Genomic DNA, 20,524 nt, shown 5'->3' with positions numbered 1-20,524 from the left:
GATGAGACTGAACAATGACTGTACAGATCAGCAACTGAGTTTTAGTTGTGATAAGGAATAGTAGTGTATCTCCTGCATGGGGAGCTGTCATCCCTTTACATTAGCTCCTATAGATCACATACATTTCAGTATCAGTAACTGAATGTATGTGCATGAGCACATATATGTATATAAACTTCATGAATAACACAAATGGGAGTGAAATGCCGCATACATCCTAACTTACTTTCAAAGCAGTTCAATACCTACTAATTAGTGCTAAAGTCTTACATACATATGGCAAATCTAAAAAAGAAGAGATATTTGAAAGAAGCAGAGGAAGAAAAATAATATATAATACAACTAGACTCTTCACCTGGGGAGTGTTTGCCCTCTTGATTAAAAAGAAGCAGTTTTATTTTTTTAAAAAGTAAGAGCTGTATTCTAATACTGTTAAAATTTGAACTTGATCTGTGGGTTCTGTTTCATTTTCAATATTTCTATCCAAGCATCTATTTGGGCTCCACTCATTTAATTGTTACATAAATTATACAATTATACAATTTAGGAAATTTCTTCCTTATACAATTAGTTCATTGATTATTGAAATTATACAATTAGATTATTAGAAATTATACAATTAGATTATTGAAATTATACAATTTAGGAAATTTCTTCCTTCCCATCTCCCAACCTGAATTGATAATTTTAAAAATCCCAGTGCTTCTTCATATAGATGGTATTACATTTATCTCAAAGCCCACTTGTGTTATACAGACAACTCTCAGCTTACGCTGGAGTTATGTACTGTAGTACATAAAGCCAAAATTGCATATAATCAAAACACAATGGGTACAATGGCAGGTAGGATTGCCAAAGTTCTTTTCCCCAGACACCCACTCCCTTTATGCCTCATTCATTCATGCTAAGCACATAAAGTTGAATGTTGAAAAGTTGAATGTGTGTAAATTGCGAGTAATCTGTACGGTATATAAAAAGGACATGTTGAGCAGGTGTTAGTCATTGCTCCTACTAAAATTCCTGAACACAGTCAAGTCACGCTTGCTTTCTGGACTGGAGTGTGGATCCTATTGCTAGGAAACTGCTCATAGGACAGGATGCCTAATTAGTTTCAATAGGAATTCTGCTGGATCAGGCCAAAGACTCACCTATCCACCATTCTGTTCTCAGTGGTCAACCAGATGCCCATGGGAAGCCCACAAGAAGGAACTAAGTGGAACAACACTCTCCTCAGTGGCATATTCTGTGGAACTTGATATCCTGCATGCCCCTGCCCTACGGACAGTTTCTAACAAAAAGTACCACCCTCTGCTACATTTTCCATCTCATTCTTTAGGACAAGCAACTATTATCACATCTATTAAAACTAGCTTTTTCTAATTGTGCGCATTTCTAGACTAAAAACACAATCCACAAAGTAAGCAAGCTAAAGTCCCAACTAACAGAGCATAAACATAATGTATGGTTTCACTTATTATCAAACATAACTTGTAATTTTCTAAAACTAATTTCTTGGCAATCTGGTTTTCTTTTCTATCTTGAGACAGGATCTTTAAGGCAAAAAACCCCAACAACAACCCCTGAATATGAGAACTATACATGAAACCTCAGTAATGTTGTTCTTCAACACACTTCTCTCAATTATTGGCACAGAAGCTATTACCAGAACAGAGAAAATGACCTCATCCCTTGAAAGTAACAGTCATTTGCCACAGATAATCAGGGATGAACAAAATTTAAAGCTTTTCCAATACTTGTACAAAGGACTGTCAGCCTTATTTTTGTAGCTCTGAGATGGAGGGACTGAAACCCTCCAGGCTTACTGAACTACAACTCTTGGCATTCTTGATCATCTTGGCTAGGGCTGATGGAGTCCAACAATATATGGAGGGGCAAAGGTTCTCAAGTCCGGCTGTACGTAGATAATTTCATTGGACTACCTCAGAGGGATAGAAGAGAAATAATGTCCCAATCAGCTCTGCAGAGAAGCCACCTTCATCAGACTCCTCCCTTCATCAATTGTCACCTGAAACCAGCCATTTCACCAGTACCATGCCTTTAGATTGCAAGGCTGAGAGCAGGAACTGATCTTTGCAAGCTGCCATGTGACTCTTTTTAGGTTGGAGAGCAAGATAAAAACGCTTCAAAATTTATCATTCAACACACACCTCTATTACAATCTTCATTAACATTCAAAGTTAACAGTAGTACACGGATAAAACATTATATTAGCATCTTTTACCTTCACTACAGGATGGCCACCAGTTGATGCTTTTACTGCTCCTCTACTGCCTTCTGTTTCATAATGTGCTCTATGATGAGTTTTTGGTTGCACTTCTATTTTCAATTCACACTGTCCATATTGAGTAGGCAAAGGCCAGTCTAGGGGAGGCAACGAAGATGTGCTAAAAACAAGAAGTGAACAGATTTCATTATTTAATACATTTATACCCCGCACTTTCAACTTCTAAACCGCGCCAAGGGCAGCAAGCACTACAAATACAGTAATAAAAGCAAGCATACAAAAATCAAACAGAATAAAAATCTATTGAATACAGTAAAATATTTCATGCAATGGTGGACCTTGTGGACAAGGGTAATGTAGTCAGTTATAAGGCAATTGCCACCATGAAAAGGACATAGTATGAATGAAGAGAGACTACCATGTGCAAAAGTGACATTTGTTGCATTTTCATAAACCTTCACTGCATGCAGAAGTCCTCACCCAATCTCCTCTGCAAAATTTAACTCAAAAAACCAACCCTTAACAGAAGCCCTGTATCCTTTGGTCAGATGTGAGAGCCATGTGGCTGTGACATCTTTCACTGCACTGATTACCAGGGTTAATTCAGTTGATCTGGCTGGCTAGGTGGGTGTCCCCTTCCTCCCTCACCATTCCACGTATGGTGAGCCCAACGCTGTGTGCTTGGTAAAAGAGAACAACCATCCCATCCAAAATATATATTTTAGTCCAGCATATCACAGCCAGCACTTCCTCTCATATTAACCACTTCACCCACTAAGAATTATGAGAGAGGCCTACTTGGGACAGATTTCACTTCTTGAGTTGATCAGAAAAGTGGAACAGTTTGAGCCCAACTATGTGATCATTCAAAGAAAATATCCTGATATTTAAAAATAAAACAAGTATTTTTAAAAATGTTACTACCCCAACACCAATAATAGGTTTTTCCAGGGAATGTGAATGAAGCAACCCAAGTTTGTACTATTTGTGTACAAGTTTAATTTTCGTTTTCACTCAGTTTTGTTGTTTTCCTTTTTTTCCTTTTTTGTTCTTATGCATTATTGAAGTTTAGGTTCTTATTTAAACACATTAAAAGTTCTATTTAAAAAAACCCTGATCATTCAGTCTAAGGAATGCATATGTGGGCTTTCTATTGTTACTGGTCTTTCAAGATGTTTAAACAATTTTTAAATGTTATTAGCAGCCATAGAGGGATTCTTACTTATCTTTATTGTAGCATTATAAATAAAAGATTGGCTAACAAAACAGAAGTCTAAGCAGGGTCAAACAAACATAGCAGGATCAAATTTTAAAAGTTATGTACTTTAAACTGTTTTAAATACAATGTGACCATCATGAGCAGTTAAACATGCATTCAGAACCATAATTCTTATTAATCTTAATCTGAAATTCACTCTTCAATGAAGTATAATACTACAAAGCCAATAACTATGGTGTTTGAGCCTCACTCCCCACGGTAAACTTTTGCATTATTCCAAAATATTCATTAGCCAGGCTGTAAAACTCACATTTCTGAAGTCATGGAAAGACTGCTGCTTGTAATACAGTGATTGCCTAAGCTTTCCTATGGAGCATAAGCAGACACCTGCAAACCCTAGCCTACTGAATATGGCCATGACTGCCTCTTTCCCAATAGACAGATTTATTTAATAGATGTCTGGATTACTTAAGATCACCTTCCATAATTAAGTGCTGTCCTCCTAACTTAATGAAATCCATGCAGCCTTTTCTAGGTTAAAAGCAGAACCCTTAATTAGCTAAGTCATCTTACCATCCACCTTTTTCCATGTTTCAGAAGATGAAAAACCAAGGAGGAAAGCATGCATTTCTTGTAAACTTAGGTGAATTTGTTCACCCAAGCTGCAAGGGCATATATGAATAAATAATACAAATATAGTATTATCAAAATTGATAGAAATCATGAGAGTTCTTATTAGAATGATCACCACTTGTTGGCAACTGCTCTGTCAATAGCAGACAATAATAGCAGCTGTATTATAATTAAATGCATACACTTTATTCATCATTATTTTCTCCTCTAACATTAGAGGAAAGAGAATGAAACGCTGAGAATTCCTACAAAAATACTAGAAGAAATGTCAGCATTACTCAAAATAAGAGCTAAACTTTAAATAAGTAGAGGGGACCAAGGTAAAAAGCGTATCTGCTAGCAATGTATTTTTGAGTAAACAAACTATCAGAAAAAAGATGCACATTTTTAAAATGTTCATTAGGGAGAACATTATCCAAAAACCTTTTTTGCTTATTAGTATTTCTCATATCCCACCATCAAGAGAAGCCTTCAGTGAGAGGTCAATGTACTATTAAGAATGCTACACTAAATTGATCTCATTTATGAAAAACAAAACAAATCTACACTACCACCTCAAAGTTACCCAGCTGACTGGTCCAAGAAACCTATCCAATTTCACAGGAGGACAGAAAAATTATTTGCAACTAAAACTAGTCCAAGTATAACATATAAAAAATGGAAACCACTTAGTAAATCCAGCATCTGAACATAGAATCTCATTTGCCTACTTAAAACACTAATGACATACACTGTAGTTCAACTTGACTATGGCAGGCTCAATTGAATTCTTTATGGTTATTACTTAAATATTTGTTTGTCTGATAGCACAGCAGTTACCAGTGCCCAGCATCTATGGCAGAACTGGCTAAGGAATGCCAAGCAAGAGAAGCATTGCAAAGCTAATGCAGAAAGTGTGTACTGCTTTAACATGCAAGTGGGCAAAGAGCAGAGTGATCAGCCACAAAACTCTTTCTATTTTACAGCTCTAACCTTGAGAAACAGGCTTCCTGTTCCAAGGGGCAATATTGTTAAACCTAAGTTCTTTTGTCAAACTGCATGTCAGGCTACTTGCTGCTCTTAGGCAAATAGCATCAACTGTCCCAAACCTATTTACACAAAGTATAGCAAATGTTGGGATGTGTGGTGGCACTGTGGTCTAAACCGCTGAGCCTAGGGGCTCAGTTTGAATCCCTGTGACGGGGTGAGCTCCCGTTGCTCGGTCCCAATTTCTGCCAACCTAGCAGTTCAAAAGCACGTCAAAGTGCAAGTAGGTAAATAGGTGCGCTGCTCTGGTTTTGCCAGAAGCGGCTTAGTCATGCTGGCCACATAACCGGAAAAACTGTCTGCGGACAAACGTCGGCTCCCTCAGCCAGTAAAGCAAGATGAGCGCTGCAACCCCAGAGTTGTCCGCGACTGGACTTAACTGTCAGGGATCCTTTACCTTAAATAGCAAATGTTGCCTTAGCCTACACTGTTCATTTCAAGGTTTTTTTCTCTCTCTTTTGTCTCTGACCTTGCACTACACAATTTTGAAGAATCAAGTACAGTGGTACCTCGGGTTACAGACACTTCAGGTTACAGATGCTTCAGGTTACAGACTCCACTAACCCAGAAATAGTACCTCGGGTTAAGAACTTTGCTTCAGAATGAGAACAGAAATCGCACAGCAGCGGCGCGGCGGCAGCAGGAGGCCCCATTAGCTAAAGTAGTACCTCAGGTTAAGAACCGTTTCAGGTTAAGAACGGACCTCCAGAATGAATTAAGTTCTTAACCCGAGGTACCACTGTATGTGTAGGTTATCTTCCACTATTACATTGGTAACTGAACATGGAGCTTTATTTAGGGAAGTTTGGATGCTCCAACAGCCAGTAAGTTTGTCTTTCTGGCTCCAGTTTCTAGGAAAATGCAAAGCAATTGTGGTTTCAGGATCCAACACCAATGCTTCATGGCACCAAAGTTTATTTAAACTGGTGTCAGAATGTTTGCCACTGCTAAAAGACTGAAAATCGGAACACCACAGGGCAAACACACGCACCTGTGTTAACTTCTTAAACATAACTGCATTTTTAAAGATCCATTAGATGGTGCGTAAACATCAAACTGTTTATTCTTCTAACACCTAATAACTTCAAAGGTACCTGCTGAATTTATGGGGACACTTATTACCAGGTCAACAAATATATTTGAAGGCTTTGTTTATATAGCTTAGTTTCTAATGTTCCTGAGCAATACATAGTTAAGATATGCTTTGTTTCTGTTTAGGCAGTCACCAATAGCTATGGCTGATAACCCATGACTGATAACCCTAAAAGGATTAAAGTATTGTTGAATTGCTAATTCAAAATCAGAGTAAATCTAAAAAAGCCTTCTGATTTCAGACATCTGGCTAGTAAACAAATGTTAAGTAATAATACCCAATTTTTTCCATTGCACCGATAAAAGAAGGGAAATGGGTAGGAATTATTTAAAGCACTCTCATTTTTATATCAGGGAGATCTAAAGGAGAAGAGTGGGCTCAACATACACAACATAAACTCTGCGGGCTGTATCCAACTAAATTCTACTTGGAATAAACTGACTGAAATTAATGTACCCAAGTTAGCCTTGTCCATCAATTTCAATGGACCAGATGAAATTATCTGAAAAAAGCAACCAACCAAGGAAAAATGTGGTAATGCAAATTACTACTTTTAAACATTGATATGGGCACTGCAGAGGGCCTGTAATGGATGTGAGAGTAAGAGAGAATAATATTTTGATTGAAGGCAGTTGCTGGAATTATATGTGACTAACATTCCCATTTAAATCCATACCATCTAGTAGGAGGGAGCAAACATTAAAAATTGTGCAAAAATGGTATATGATGCGTATGAGACTGTTTCAAATGAAGATATCTAATTCAATAATATGATGGAGAGGATACTAGGAACCAGGGTCATTCTAGCATACATGCTGGACTTATGAAAAAGTGTTGCAGTTTTGGACTTTGCTGAATTACTAAAATGTCTGGACAGAAAATACTGAAATCTCTGGAACTGGCCCTGCTAAACACTGTTCAAAACAACAAGGGGGCTTGTCATTTCAAGTCCCTAATTGGATATATTCGTGTAGCTGCCCAGCTGAATATCGGAAAGACCTAAAGGGTGCTGTGTTAACTATTGGGGGGGGGGGGGCTTCCCCAAAAAAAGAATCCTGAGGAAACTATAGTTTACCCCTCACATGACAACAATTCCCAACACCCTTAATAAACTACAGTTCCTGGGGTTATTGGGGGAAAGCCATGTGCTTGAAATATGTGTTAAATGTGCTTTAAATGTATGGTGTGGATGTGCCCTACTTTGATTGTAAGATTCTGAAAATGCTACATTCTGGTGGAGAAAAGGGGGAGGGGGAGAGATAAGAGGCGAAATTCCTATCTGTTTCTACACTACATCTGTAGAACATCTAGCAAAGAACAGAGTATAGTACCATAACAGCAGCATATGTACTTTCTTGTTTACAGCTTGGAAGGGTACAGAGCAGGATTGGGCAACCTATGGTCCTCCAGATACTGTTGGACTCCAACAACCATCAGCTCCAGCCAGCAGTCAATTTGCAAGCTCCTCTCTGGAAGTCCATGTTTGCATAGTCATGCTAAGCCATAGTTTGGCTCACCATGTCATGTGAACTGGGTCACTGTGGTTTGCTTTGGATACACAGTGTTCCGTTGCACCAGAAGCGGTTTAGTCATGCTAGCCACATGACCCAGAAAGCTGTCTGTGGGCAAACGCCGGCTTCCTCAGCCTGAAAGTGAGATGAGTGCCGCAACCACATAGTCACCTAGGACTGGACTTAACCGTCCAGGGGTCCTTTACCTTTTTACCTTTTTTACAACACTAAACTATGGGGTTGTGTCTCTTCTTGCCCTCTTCATTAGTCTCTAATTCTCTGGCAAGGCTAAAAAGAGATCAGGAACTTTGACTTTCATTTTTAAGTGTTTGCAATTTATTGTTATATCCAAATCCAAAACTGATTTATCTTAACTAATTTTCACCATAGCCTGGGGAAATAAGCCATGGGAAATAAATTAACCATGGCTTGATTTGTTTCCCTAAACCATAGTTAAGACTGACCACAGTTTATCCATGTTTGAAGAGTTAAAACTGGAAGTGAAACTTTAAATAGCTTAGCACTATGCTTGAATGAGGCCTGTGTCTAGGCCAAATTATCTCTACACATATTTAATGATTTACAAGTTATTTAGTTGTAATTTGTGAGGCAATATAACGTTCAGGCACTAGGTGATTTGTTTACAACAAAATACCTTAGGAATACAACTGCCTAAAGAGACTTACTATCTTGTATTACAGTGTATCAACTTCTAGTCATATGTACATATAAAGACAACAGCACAAGTAGTCCATTTCCCACAATTACTTACCGAAAGATAGGAGTATGGCCAGGCTTTGGTTTGTTCCAGGTGAAGTGTGAAGGAACAGAAAGAAATTGGTCACCAGACAAGTCTTTTTTTAACATATGCTGGGCTCCAGAGCTATCATCTATTGCTGTTTCAAGTGATGGTGATAAACTACCCTGTTCTTCAGAACAAAGCTCTATTTTTCCTGATATAATGGCAGTTTGATCCTCAGAGGTCTTTCGTGTTTTAAGAGGGATGTCAGTCTCTGCACAACACTGAAAAGGTGAAAGGCCAGGAGTCAGACCATGAAGAGAAGAATTTAGCCATGTGTCTTCAGTTATACTTCCCCTAGGAGAATGTCCTGGAGAGGGAGTTGGAGAATGGTGAGGAGAAAGTGAACCAACATAACAGATCTCAGCACTAGAATGTCGCCGTTTCCCACACGGTGATGTAGGTCGCGATGATGGTCTTGAGGTTGGCCTAGGGCTAAGCCAATTTTCATCTGTGATACTAGTCCTAGGAGAATGACAAGGAGATTGTCTAGGTGACAAGGCATGCCCAAATCCATAAGATTGTTGCCAGGGTTCATCCACTGGACAGCCCCTTGGAGAACCTCCAGGAGATGCCAAAGGTGATCCAAGGGTAAATCGAGCAGCAGCTTCATTCAGTTCTGAATCCACATCATCATAAATATGAGAAATCGACTCACAAGAGGAGGCATCCGAGAACCAGCTTCGGGAGGAAATGCTGCTGGCAGGACTTGGGCTAAGGGACGAATCCCTGTAAGATGGCTCAAGAGGAAGATACAAATGGTCCCTTGAAGGCCTTTCCATATATTCATTTTGAGGGCCATTTGTGTGCAATTCATTTTCACTGGCTTCTATTCCTTGATGACAGTTAGGAGAAATAGATGTAATTTGAATGCTAGGACACTCAAATGTCTTAGGACCACCTAGTGCACTGTACTTGGATTGTGGTACTTCACACATTCCTTCATAGCTTTTATGACCCTGCAGTCTAGTAGGCGAAGACAAAGGAGAATGATGTGACTGAAATCCATGACAAGGGATACAAATAGGATGATTTACAGATGATGAATGATCTACACTGAAGATGCACACAGAAGCACAGTCATCAGGTTCAAGATCTGAAAGAGACATTGAAGTGCAGTTATTGTAACTTGGTAAACTATTTAAATACTTTGTTTTAGGAATTTTTCATTACGCTGACATTTCTAGCAATTCCATTACCCTTCTTCAACAAAGTGTCCAAAACAGTTAACATTTCAAAATACTAAGAGAGCAATATAAAAGAAAGGCACAGGAGATAAAATTAATATAACCAAATCATTACAAAAATTCATTCAATTTTTTTTAATAAAAGTTTGATTCATTAATAAAAAGGCAACATCAGATCAGTACCAAGTTTGTTAGCTTCCTGTAAAATTTGAATTCTACAGAAAAAGAGCTTCTTCCTTCAGTATGCTTATTTTATTTAGACAAGCTGCCCTATCCTTGAAGGCAGACAATACTCACTATTTAAAAACAAAAAACAATAAGCCTATCCTTTCCAAACCACATGTACCAGATTCATGCACATTCATTTTCTGTGTGTGTTCTTTCAAAGAATGGTTAAAAAAACCTAGCAGCCTAACTGTACTTCACATTTTACTTCTAAAGGATCTCAGCACATAGTGCAGATCACACAAATGGCAACAGAAATACTTCAATTATTGAAGGCCATACTAAAGCTGGGCAGCATCTTAAAAAAAAAGCAGCTTTGCTTAGAAGTGCCATATTTTTCGCTTCATAAGATGCACTTTTTCCCTCCTAAAAAATAAGGGGAAATGTGTGTGCATCTTATGGAGCAAATGCAGGCGGGAGGCAGGCGGGAAAAGCACGCTCTCCACGCTCTTTAAAGGGAGCCATCCCTCTGTCCCTTCCCCTACATCCCACAAACGCCAGCAAGAGCCGCGCTCCCTTTCACAAGCCGCGCGGAGCGTGTGTGCGGCTCTTGGGGGCTTCTCCCTCCTCAGGGAAAAGCCTGCAAGCGCCACACACACGCTCCACGCAGCTCGTGAAAGGGAATGCTGAGCAGAGCCTGGGATGCATACAAGCTCTGCTCAGCACTCCCTTTAAAGAATTTTTTTTAAAAAAAACTAGGTGCGTCTTATGGAGCGAAAAATACAGCAAGAAATATGGTATATCATCAGCTAGGAATATTATCTTCATATTTTTGTTGAAGTCTATACATAATTTGATTCATTAATTACTGCCAGCATTAGTTTAAACTAGGAAAGTGATGCTTTCAATCCCTTCCTTGCCGTCCCAACCAGAAACAGCAGGAATATAGGAATCTGTTGTTGAAGAAGGCCTTGTACTACTAAAATATGCTTTTGCATCACTTTGAAACAGAGCCTATAACTTTACAGTTCAGTGAAACAGACATTTGTGAACAAAAGATTCAAACGATAGTGTTGATTTCATGAATTACAATACCAGCAGAATGTCATTGCTGCTGCTAAACAAACAATATAACTGCTCATTCAACATTGTTTGACACATTTCTCACTTGTACAGTGTAAATGCTAAATGTGCCTGTAGCTTTCTTTGAGACCAAGGTTTGAAATATTCCTCCTTCTAGTATATCCTGACCAAAAAAATGTGTAACTGGTTTGTACAGCTACCCCTTTCCAGCACAAAGGCCAACAAATGCATGTTTAAAATGTGGCTACAACAAAATGAGCACCAAACCTCATGCATTTTTAAACAAACTGATGTTTTCTCATTAGAGAACATAATCTACACAGCAGCAGCAAATCCACAGTATATTTAAGGCCACTTAATACATTGCAGAATTCTTAAAACAGAATGCTATTCTGTATGAGAATGAATATGAAACTTTGAATAGAGACCATGGGCAAATGCAAGGGCATTTGTGGGGTACTTCTGTCAGATATACTTGGTCAGAATCTTCCTGCCTTCCCCACTGTGTATACACATGTTGGAACACACACATGTAAAATTGCCACTCACATACTATGGCCCACACCAGGGACGAGAAACCTGTGGCTTCCTGTATGTTGTGGGACTCCGAACACCCATCAACACCAGCCACCATGATCAACTGTCAGCAATTATGGGAGTTCGAGTTCAACCATATCTTGAGGCCTAAAGCTTCTCCAACTCTGGTCTACAAAGAGGTGCTGTGCACATAGGAATTGCACAACTAAGGGACATGGCCTTTTAGGACAATAATCTCTGCACTAATCCAGTGTCAGAGAAGTGCCAAGTTGAGCTTTCCATTGTTTGTATATACACATGCCAAATGACCTTTCGTTGGTGATGGCACACCAGTATGTAAAGTTAGGCTAATTCAACTTCACAGCACAGACTGCTATTAAAGCAACAAAGCCTGACCTAGACAGTATGTAATACAGGCAACCAATTCACATGGGGGTTACATTCTGGAAGCACATATGTAGGTGGGGCCTGCGTAAGGCTGTCCTGTCCCATCCCTGCCCTCACCAGTTCTATCGCTTCTGTGATGTTTTTGAGAGGTTTTCAGGTCATCTCCAAGTTCAGTGTGCTGCGCATTGTGCGAAGTCAAGCTCATATTAGACACACCTAAATCGCTCGCTGCCTGTATTCTGCATATATGTAATTGAATCACTGAGCACAAAAGTTAATGCAGACTTCATATAAACCGGGTGTGGGGAAACTTCAGCCCTCCAGATACTGCTAAACTATAACTCCTATCATTTTCTAGATTCTTGTACTAATGAGGGTGAATGGAATGGGAAAACATTATCAAATAAATTTAGACAATGCCAATATTACTATACAGTCTCTAGACAAGAATCCAGAAGCCTAATATTTTGGCATTATCACAGAAGCTAACACAGTAATTAAACTGCCATATAAAAGCAAATTGCCCTCTCCTCCACACATTTGAGCCCAGACATGACAAACTCACATTGAACTGCATGATCAAGTACCGTACTTTTCGTCCCATAGGACGCTCCGTCCCATAGGACGCACCTAGGTGTTTTTTCGGGGGGGGGGGGAATAAAGGGGGGGAAATTCCTTTATTTCCCCCCCCAAAACCAGGTCGGGGAAACCTAACCAGGTCGAGGAACAGCGGGATGGCGGTGCTGCACCTCCTTGCTGTCCCCCGGGCTTGTGGGGCTGGCCCATGTGTAGTAAAGTTGGTACTGTTAGAAATCATTCCTTGGTCAAGTAAAAAGAGTGAAGCCTTGTGGGAACTCCATCAGCCACAAGGACCCTGGGAAAGAAGTTGTGTTTCTTTAAACTCTAGACTAGCTGGCTCCTTGGCGTGAAAGGTTTATTGGGAAAGGAAGCCTTGATTTAATGAAAGGACTAACACCTGGGTCTAAGAGTGTGAACATCCCCCCCCCCCAACGATGTTACCTGTCCTTGAATTGCTTGGGAATGAGTATCTGGATAATTTCCACGGAAGGGAGGAAACTCTTTGATTTGAATTCTGGACTCTAAATTGACCCAGCTGCCAAGGGGTAGATTGATTGACTAGCAAGCCGGTCATTGGTGAGTTTAAAAATTAATTAAGACTTATGATTGGCTTGAGAGTTACGATGCCAAGTGCGAATTGTGAATAAAAGATCAGGGAATTGTTTGAGAAGTTGCTCTCTGTCACTGCAATCCGCAAAGATGCCCGGCTGTGATGTTCCACCTAATAGCCGTCATTTCGTCTTTTGAAATGGAGATCTACGAAAGCCTTCAATTTGCGGACTCTTGAAAGGACTTCAACTATCCTATTTGTGTTAGACTTTGTGAGTATGCAAGTTAGCTAGACTATGCAACGTCTTTATTTTTCTTATCTGTAAGCTTCAAAAGATGTGCCTGCTGTTTTAGCATGTTCCTTATGTTATTTTAAAATAAACTTTTAAGAAAGAAACTGTTTTAGTTTGTGTGCCTTCCCGGGGGAAAAGCTAAATCCTAGCCTTACGCTTGGTTACGCTCTACCGTAGAATTTCTGTCTGCAAGTCTGTGGAAACAGCTTGTGGAGTGGGGATAGCCAGTGATAACGGGTCACAACCTTCTCCCTGGGTTGTGGTTCTGGGTCCCCTGGAATAGAGGGAGTGGTGGCAGCCCTATCGGGTCAAATTTGTTCTGTTTTTGCAAAAAGTAATGTGCCTGCCAACCCTGCCCTAGGAGACCTAGTCTGGCCGGAGAGCAGAGACAGGTGAGGGAGGGGCAAGCAGTTGGGAGCCTACATTACTACATGGTGGCAGCAGTAGGATGCCGCTACACCTGCACATTACTACACCATGTCTGTCCGGCGGGCGGGGCGCTCTGCTTCAGGGCGCCTTCGTGCCGGGCGGCAGGCTATCCACAGTGTAGTGTGCCCTGCACAAACTCCCACAGGGCTCCCCATGCTGCGGATGTCTGTCCAGCGGGCGGGGCGCTCTGCTTCAGGGTGCCCTTCGCATCAGGCGGCAGGCTGCTATCCGCAGTGTATGGAGCCCTGCGGGACCTCCCGCAGGGCTGCCTAGGCTGCGGATGTATTCCCAAAGCGCCGGGTGCTCTGCTTTCAGGGCGCCCGACGCTCCGGGAAGCAGGCTGCTATCCGCAGCATAGACAGCCCTGCGGGACCTCCCACAGGGCTGCCTAGGCTGCGGATGTATTCCCGAAGCGCCGGGTGCTCTGCTCTCAGGGCGCCCGACGCTCCGGGAAGCAGGCTGCTATCCGCAGCATAGACAGCCCTGCGGGACCTCCCACAGGGCTGCCTAGGCTGCGGATGTGTTCCCGAAGCGCTGGGCGCTCTGCTTTCAGCGCGCCCGGCGCTCTGGGAAGCAAGCTGCTATCCGCAGCCTAGACAGCCTGCGGGAACTCCCGCAGGGCTGCTTAGGCTGCGGATGTGTTCCTGAAGCCTGGAGAGCGAGAGGGGTCGGTGCGCACCAACCCCTCTCGCTCTTCAAGCTTCAGCAAAAGCCTGCATTCCGCCCCATAGGACACACCCAGATTTCCCCTTCATTTTTGGAGGGGAAAAAGTGCATCCTATAGGGCGAAAAATACGGTAACTGTTTTTATAATGTAAGATATACTATAACCTTAGAGGATATACTATACCTTGGAGGAGCAACAAACGCTGACAACTATTAAAGAACATCAGCATCTCCCTTAGTTGGATGTGTTCCATGTAAGATATGCTTCTCCTTCCATAATAGTATTTTCTGAGAATACTGAGTCCAAAGAAACCACCTACACATTGGCCTGATTCACACACAATGTTAAACCATGGTTTGGTGTTAAATGAAAACCCAACCCAGCATCTGACTATGGTTTATTAACTATGGTCTGCTGGAAAATAAGAATCCATGGGATGCTCTTGGCTTAATAACCTTAATTGTTGTTTAGCATTATGTATGAACCTGGACATGTTATATGTGTGGTTTGCTTGTCCTGCCCAATTTACCCTCCAAGCTACAGAGATGCTAGCCAAGAGCAGATGAAAAATGAAACTGCTCTCACTGTCTGTGCCAGAAAATATGACATTGCTGCTAAGTCTGCCTAGTAACAGGATCCTTTCCCTGCCCAATTCCTCAACCTACAGCCTTTGCTTTACAGCTGTGACACATGGTGATGAAACCTTAAAGCAACTTCTGTTCTGTCCTCAACTAACAAACTGAACCTCTCTGAAGTCCCCCCCAAAAAAACACATTCACTGTACATCTATAGTGCAGAAAAGACATGAAAATTTAAACAGAAAGTTCAAGTGATTATTCTCCATTATGTATGGCTTTCACTACATTACCCAATTTTTAAATGTTTAAAAGGTGCCTTTTACTAGCATTTGGCAAGTCATGCCTCACATACTGCAAGTCACAACTACACAAATGAATACAGTGCTTGTCAACATGTTTTAAAAGCAAGAAAAACACCTCAGCTAAGATACCCACCCCTAGGGTATGCAAACAACTCTCAACAAATTTCTCTTAAGTTCCCCTACAAACAGATCATGATTAGTGAGATCAGGACTTTTTTTCAGCCGGAACTCACTGGAATTCAGTTCTGGCACCTCTCAGGTGGGTGCCATTGCCATTAAAGAGAGCAAGGGAGGCATTCATTATGAGTTCTGGTACCTCTTTTTCCGGAAAAATAGCACTGAATGAGGTGAACACTTAGCCACAACCCCTTTTTCGGACAACATGCCAACATTTCAAGCCAAACCTTAGTTTATTTCAGTACAGTGCAACAGTAAAAAGAACTTGGAAGGAGCAAAGTGGATCACATGACCTTGCTAAGTCATAGTTTGGCTTACAAGTTATGCATATCACCTCTCTATGGTTTACCTTTGGCTTAGTGCAGGCATGGCCAAACTTGGCCCTCCAGCTGTTTTTGAACTACAGTTCCCATCATCCCAACCACTGGTCCTGTTAGCTAGGGATGATTGGAGTTGTAGTCCAAAAACAGCCGAAGGGCCAAGTTTGCCCATGCCTGGTTTAGTGTGATGTACAAACCAGACCAATGCATTCAATACGGTATTTCTGTCTATACCAACTTTAGTGTGCACCCCACACAACTAGGAAGTCAGTCACTACAATTCCAATCTTATAGAAAAACCAAAGCTTGGAAGAAATAACTTGCTCCAAGATTCAAGGCTGAACTGGGATTTGAATCCCAATAACCAGTTCCAAAATTCAACCATTCTATTAACTGGCTCATAACTTCACTTAATTATAATTGCCTCAACTATATCTGTCAGTTTCATTTTCAAACAGTTTTTTAAACACAAACAATCCTTATCTCATATAAACATAACTTTTATTCTGCAATGATCTGAGGCAAGACATGAAAGCTTACTGTATTCGTTATAGACAAAATAAGGAACACTAAAAAATAAGAGATAAATAAGTCCATATGTTACGTAAATTATGATGAGCTAACCAAATGCCCAACATCTTCAGGGCTGTGTTTTGTTCTCCATTTATGATAACACTCACTGCTGCAGATTTATAAACAAAAAGAACTAAAAGCTGGTTAAACTACTAAGTATTTTATAAAGTGATACAAAACAGGCAAGTTGTGCAAGAAAACAGTTAGAATTCTAAATACACCAAGCTCTTGGGCACCTGCTCAACATTTTAGTCTTACAGTCTCTCTCAATCAAGTTCCACTGGTTTTCTCCAGAAAACCACTTCAAGTAGGATTTTATTTTATTTACTTATTCACTCAAGAAACACTCAGTTTTCCCCACCATGAAGTTTGGTAGTGTCATGATGACCATCTCAAGCTTGTTTAGGGTAGCAAAATACAGCCACATGTCTCTCAGAAAAGACTCAAATATCACGTTTCCCCTGGAATGTACCTATTATAACTTGTCAAAACCTTTGTTTTTTGGCAAGACCAATCCAGAACATTCTGGCCACCTGGATTACTGCAACCATATTTTCTAACTTTTTACTATAACTCAGCCACCTGTAACCAGAATAAGGTAGCCAAATCATTCACCTTACTTAGACCTTGCAATGCCTCAGCTTGCTTCACTGGCATCTTGTCCTCTTCAACAACCAGCACAAACTTCTTGTCCTTAATTTTAAAGCTCTCCAAAAGCTTCATATTCCAAGATATCACTGCCCATGATTATCATACCTCCCAATTACTACCTTGAAGCAAAACCTCAACCTAAAGACCTACTGATCACTTAAAATAATATCATTCTCCCATGCAGGCCTTCCCTCCTGCTGGTGCTACCTCCCGGGATACATACACTGCATGAATCCATCCTTTAAATCCCTCCCAACCAACTTTTCTGTGAAACCTCTCATTCCACAAAAAAATACGTATATATAACTGTATTGCTGCACAATCATCCTATTACTCTTTCTTGATCTTCCTCTCCCTTTTTAAATTATGAGCTCTTACAGACAGGGAGCTGTCCTTTGGCTTACATTACTCTGTAAACTGACAGGTACATAAATGGCACTAAATAAAAAAAAAATATGGCCATTATCTCCACAGTTTTTTTAGTTACACATGAAAGCTTTCCCTCCTAATTAACTAGAATAAAAGATTCTTTTGCTCACTTAGGAAACTTCATCATGCTAAATTCCACCCCCAGCTCCTCCTCACCTGCTTCCAGAATTTTTTTAAAAAAATATAAGCCTATTGTCAATGATGCTGCTGTTTCTAATTTGTGCATAAGTTAACAGCTATGATATTTATTTTGTTCTCAGAATTACATCCTCTATACTTCACCATATAGCTTATGAGGCCAAAAGGCAGGATATGAATATTTTAAATATGCAGTCACAACCATGTTTTTAAAAAAGGGTAACAGAAGGCAATAAGTTATTGTGATTTTCAAAACATGTACAAATATGTTCGTGTGTGTGTTTAAAGGGTTATCAAAAGTGCAACTCAGTCAACTTTTCTCTCAAGAAAATCCTTGTTACTTTCAAGTAAATTGGGAAAGTTTATTTAAAAGAAGCAATATACTTTCATAAAATATTACAACATGGACTTGAAAAGGCATGTTACTTTTAACTCCTACAACCAATGTGATATCCACATCAACATCATCTGCCCCATTTCTTCTCCTCTTAAATAATCTAAGAGAAGAGGAAGGCATGCCATGAAAGCTGAAGTTTATCCAATAGGCTAGCCTGGTTTGTACATCACATTAAACCATTGTTAAAATAAACATGCCATGAAAACTGAAGTTCATCCAATAGGCTAGCCTGGTTTGTACATCACATTAAGCCATTGTTAAAAAAACTATGGCTTAATGTAATCAAGCATTGCTAAAATAATGGGTGCTTCCTTCTTCCTCTGCTCTTGCTGCTATGCCCATTGGGCTAATTGACACTGACCCAGTGGTTTTGCCTACCTCATAGCAATCATCACAACTGGTTGGGCATTGGGGCAATCCTTTGTTTTGGATGAAGGGGAGGTTGTAGTTTCCGCCTGCCCCTACAAACGCTGGGGTATCCGGGGATCCAGGGGGAATGGCCATGTCCGCATGCCCTGGCAGGGCCTGGGCTGAAGGCACTCCCCCAGACGGTGATCCCTGTGGGGGTCACCCTACTGAGTGTCTTAGGAACCCCCACCTGGATTGACCATGCATCACTTCTGGGAAGCGGGCAGGAAGTATTTAGATTGCCCAATGCCCTAGCCAAACCACTTTCATCTGTATTCAATAAAGTTGTGGCCTGTTTTGACCCAAAGCCAATCTCATTGGTCTCTTATTATTTGGGTTGGGGTATGGGAAGTCCGATGCCTGGTCCTGAAAGCCATGCTGTGTAGCATGTGGTGTCATCCAAACTGAGACCTTTCACTCATGGTTTGGAGTCAGTCACAAGTCTTGGTCTAGATGATACAAGTGATACCATGGGCTTGTTTCCCAGTAGCTTGATTGCCATATGCCAGCATGCAGCACATTCACATTAAGCTACAGTTTATTTTAACTATGGTTTGACAGGACATGTGAACCAAACCACTTTCCCCTCTCCTCCTTTCTGTGGTGACTGAAATGTTTTGAGGCTCAAATTTTAAGCTATCATATTTCACCAGGTCCAGTTAAGATATATACCATGCATAGCTATAGTAATTTGAACAAAGTAAAATTAATAAGTATGCAAAATACTATTCAGGATACCTATTCCTAATACAAGTTAAAAGCAATTACTGTAGATTTGTTTTCCTTCTCTGCATTTAAACAAACTACCACCATTATCCTCCCTATCTTCAGAATTCAAGGAAATTTTGTATCTTTATTTGCACAAAGTTTGGTAATATTGTGTGTGTTATGTAAGGCACTTTTTTCATAAATGCAAATAGACAGATACAAACAAAGGCAGCAACAATCAGTGCGAACAGACTAACACTGGAACTAATTATGTGGGGCTTATTTTAAGTAGTCATCCACAAAAAGTGTTAAGTCGTTTACAATATGAAGAAGCTTGCAGTGTGAGCTTATAAATACAATACTACCCTGTCAAACTCTTCATCCCCTTCCTCCATTAAAACTGCCACAATCCTCAAAGAGCAGCCAAAAAAACAACCTTGCACTTCCAACAAATAACTTTGAACTTTTACAAAATGTCAATACATAAACAGTTCAAGCTATTTTAGCCTCCGTCCTCTTTTTATTAGCAGCCTCTTTCAGCAATACTGTCAGTAATGGGTTTCTGCACATACCAGTTTTATAACTCTGAATTCTGTACAGATGAACTACCATAGCTACCTGATTTTAGCCAGTTAAACACATTTTGCTGCCAAAAATCATATTTAGTAAGAACATTCTACAGTATTTAACAAGAACAAAGGCTTGGTATATAGATACTGGTGTGATGACAGGGTCTAGAAGACTGTAGGACGAAACGGAAAAACAGGCTAAGAGGAAGGCACATTTGGCAAACCCTCACCATGATCAACTCCCGCCTGTAAACCTATGTCCCCAATGTGGAAGGACGTGTGGATGCAGAATTGGTCTCCACAGCCACTTATGGACTCACTGTTAAGACTGTGTTCATGGAAGACAATCTTACACAGCTACAAGTGATCACCAAAGAAAGAATAAAGAAAGAAGATCAACAGAGGGAAGTCTTCTGTGGGTTTAAATTTATGATCACCCAGTCCCTGAGTCAATCTTTAGTTTTTTAAACCATTTTCCTTTGGTGGGAAAAGCCTGGGACCTGGACTGTGGCATCAATTTCTAAGGGCCAAAGACTGCTCCCCCAACACGCATGTCACCACCGTGTCCCTAATTAAATTGTAATTTGTATGGATTTTAGCCATAAAGTGTTTGGGGAACCTATCCAGGCTGAAAAGGAATATTTAAAAAACAGTTCATCTCAACTCTAAAATCCCTCTATTCATATCCAATTATTAAGGAACATCTAGTTACACTGGCGGGACGCAGGTGGCGCTGTGGGTAGAACCTCAGTGCCTAGGGCTTGCCGATCAAATGGTCGGCGGTTCGAATCCCCGCGGCGGGGTGAGCTCCCATCTTTCAGTCCCAGCTCCTGCCCATCTAGCAGTTCGAAAGCACCCCTAAGTGCAAGTAG

At 40.6% G+C, this 20,524-nt stretch overlaps 1 protein-coding gene across 2 annotated transcripts in view; it reads right to left on the bottom strand.

The window, feature by feature from the left end:
- Window positions 1-20,524, bottom strand: part of NFATC3 (nuclear factor of activated T cells 3) — a 53,657-nt gene that overhangs the window by 27,971 nt on the left and 5,162 nt on the right. Inside the window, exons 1-3 of one of the 2 annotated variants that reach the window (XM_083749889.1) lie at window positions 10,654-11,179; window positions 8,500-10,407; window positions 2,243-2,405 (exon numbers count right to left, since the gene is read on the bottom strand). In XM_083749889.1, coding sequence (XP_083606015.1) covers window positions 2,243-2,405; window positions 8,500-9,635 — 1,299 coding nt within the window. In that variant the 5' untranslated portion in view covers window positions 9,636-10,407; window positions 10,654-11,179. Of the gene's footprint in view, window positions 1-2,242; window positions 2,406-8,499; window positions 10,408-10,653; window positions 11,180-20,524 lie in introns of those variants that run through there. The other variant, XM_083749888.1, reaches the window with a different exon arrangement.

The sequence above is a fragment of the Podarcis gaigeae genome, assembly GCF_964106915.1.
Source record: "Podarcis gaigeae genome assembly, chromosome: 8".
Lineage (NCBI taxonomy): Eukaryota > Metazoa > Chordata > Lepidosauria > Squamata > Lacertidae > Podarcis > Podarcis gaigeae.
This window is presented reverse-complemented; position numbering and strand designations above follow the sequence as displayed.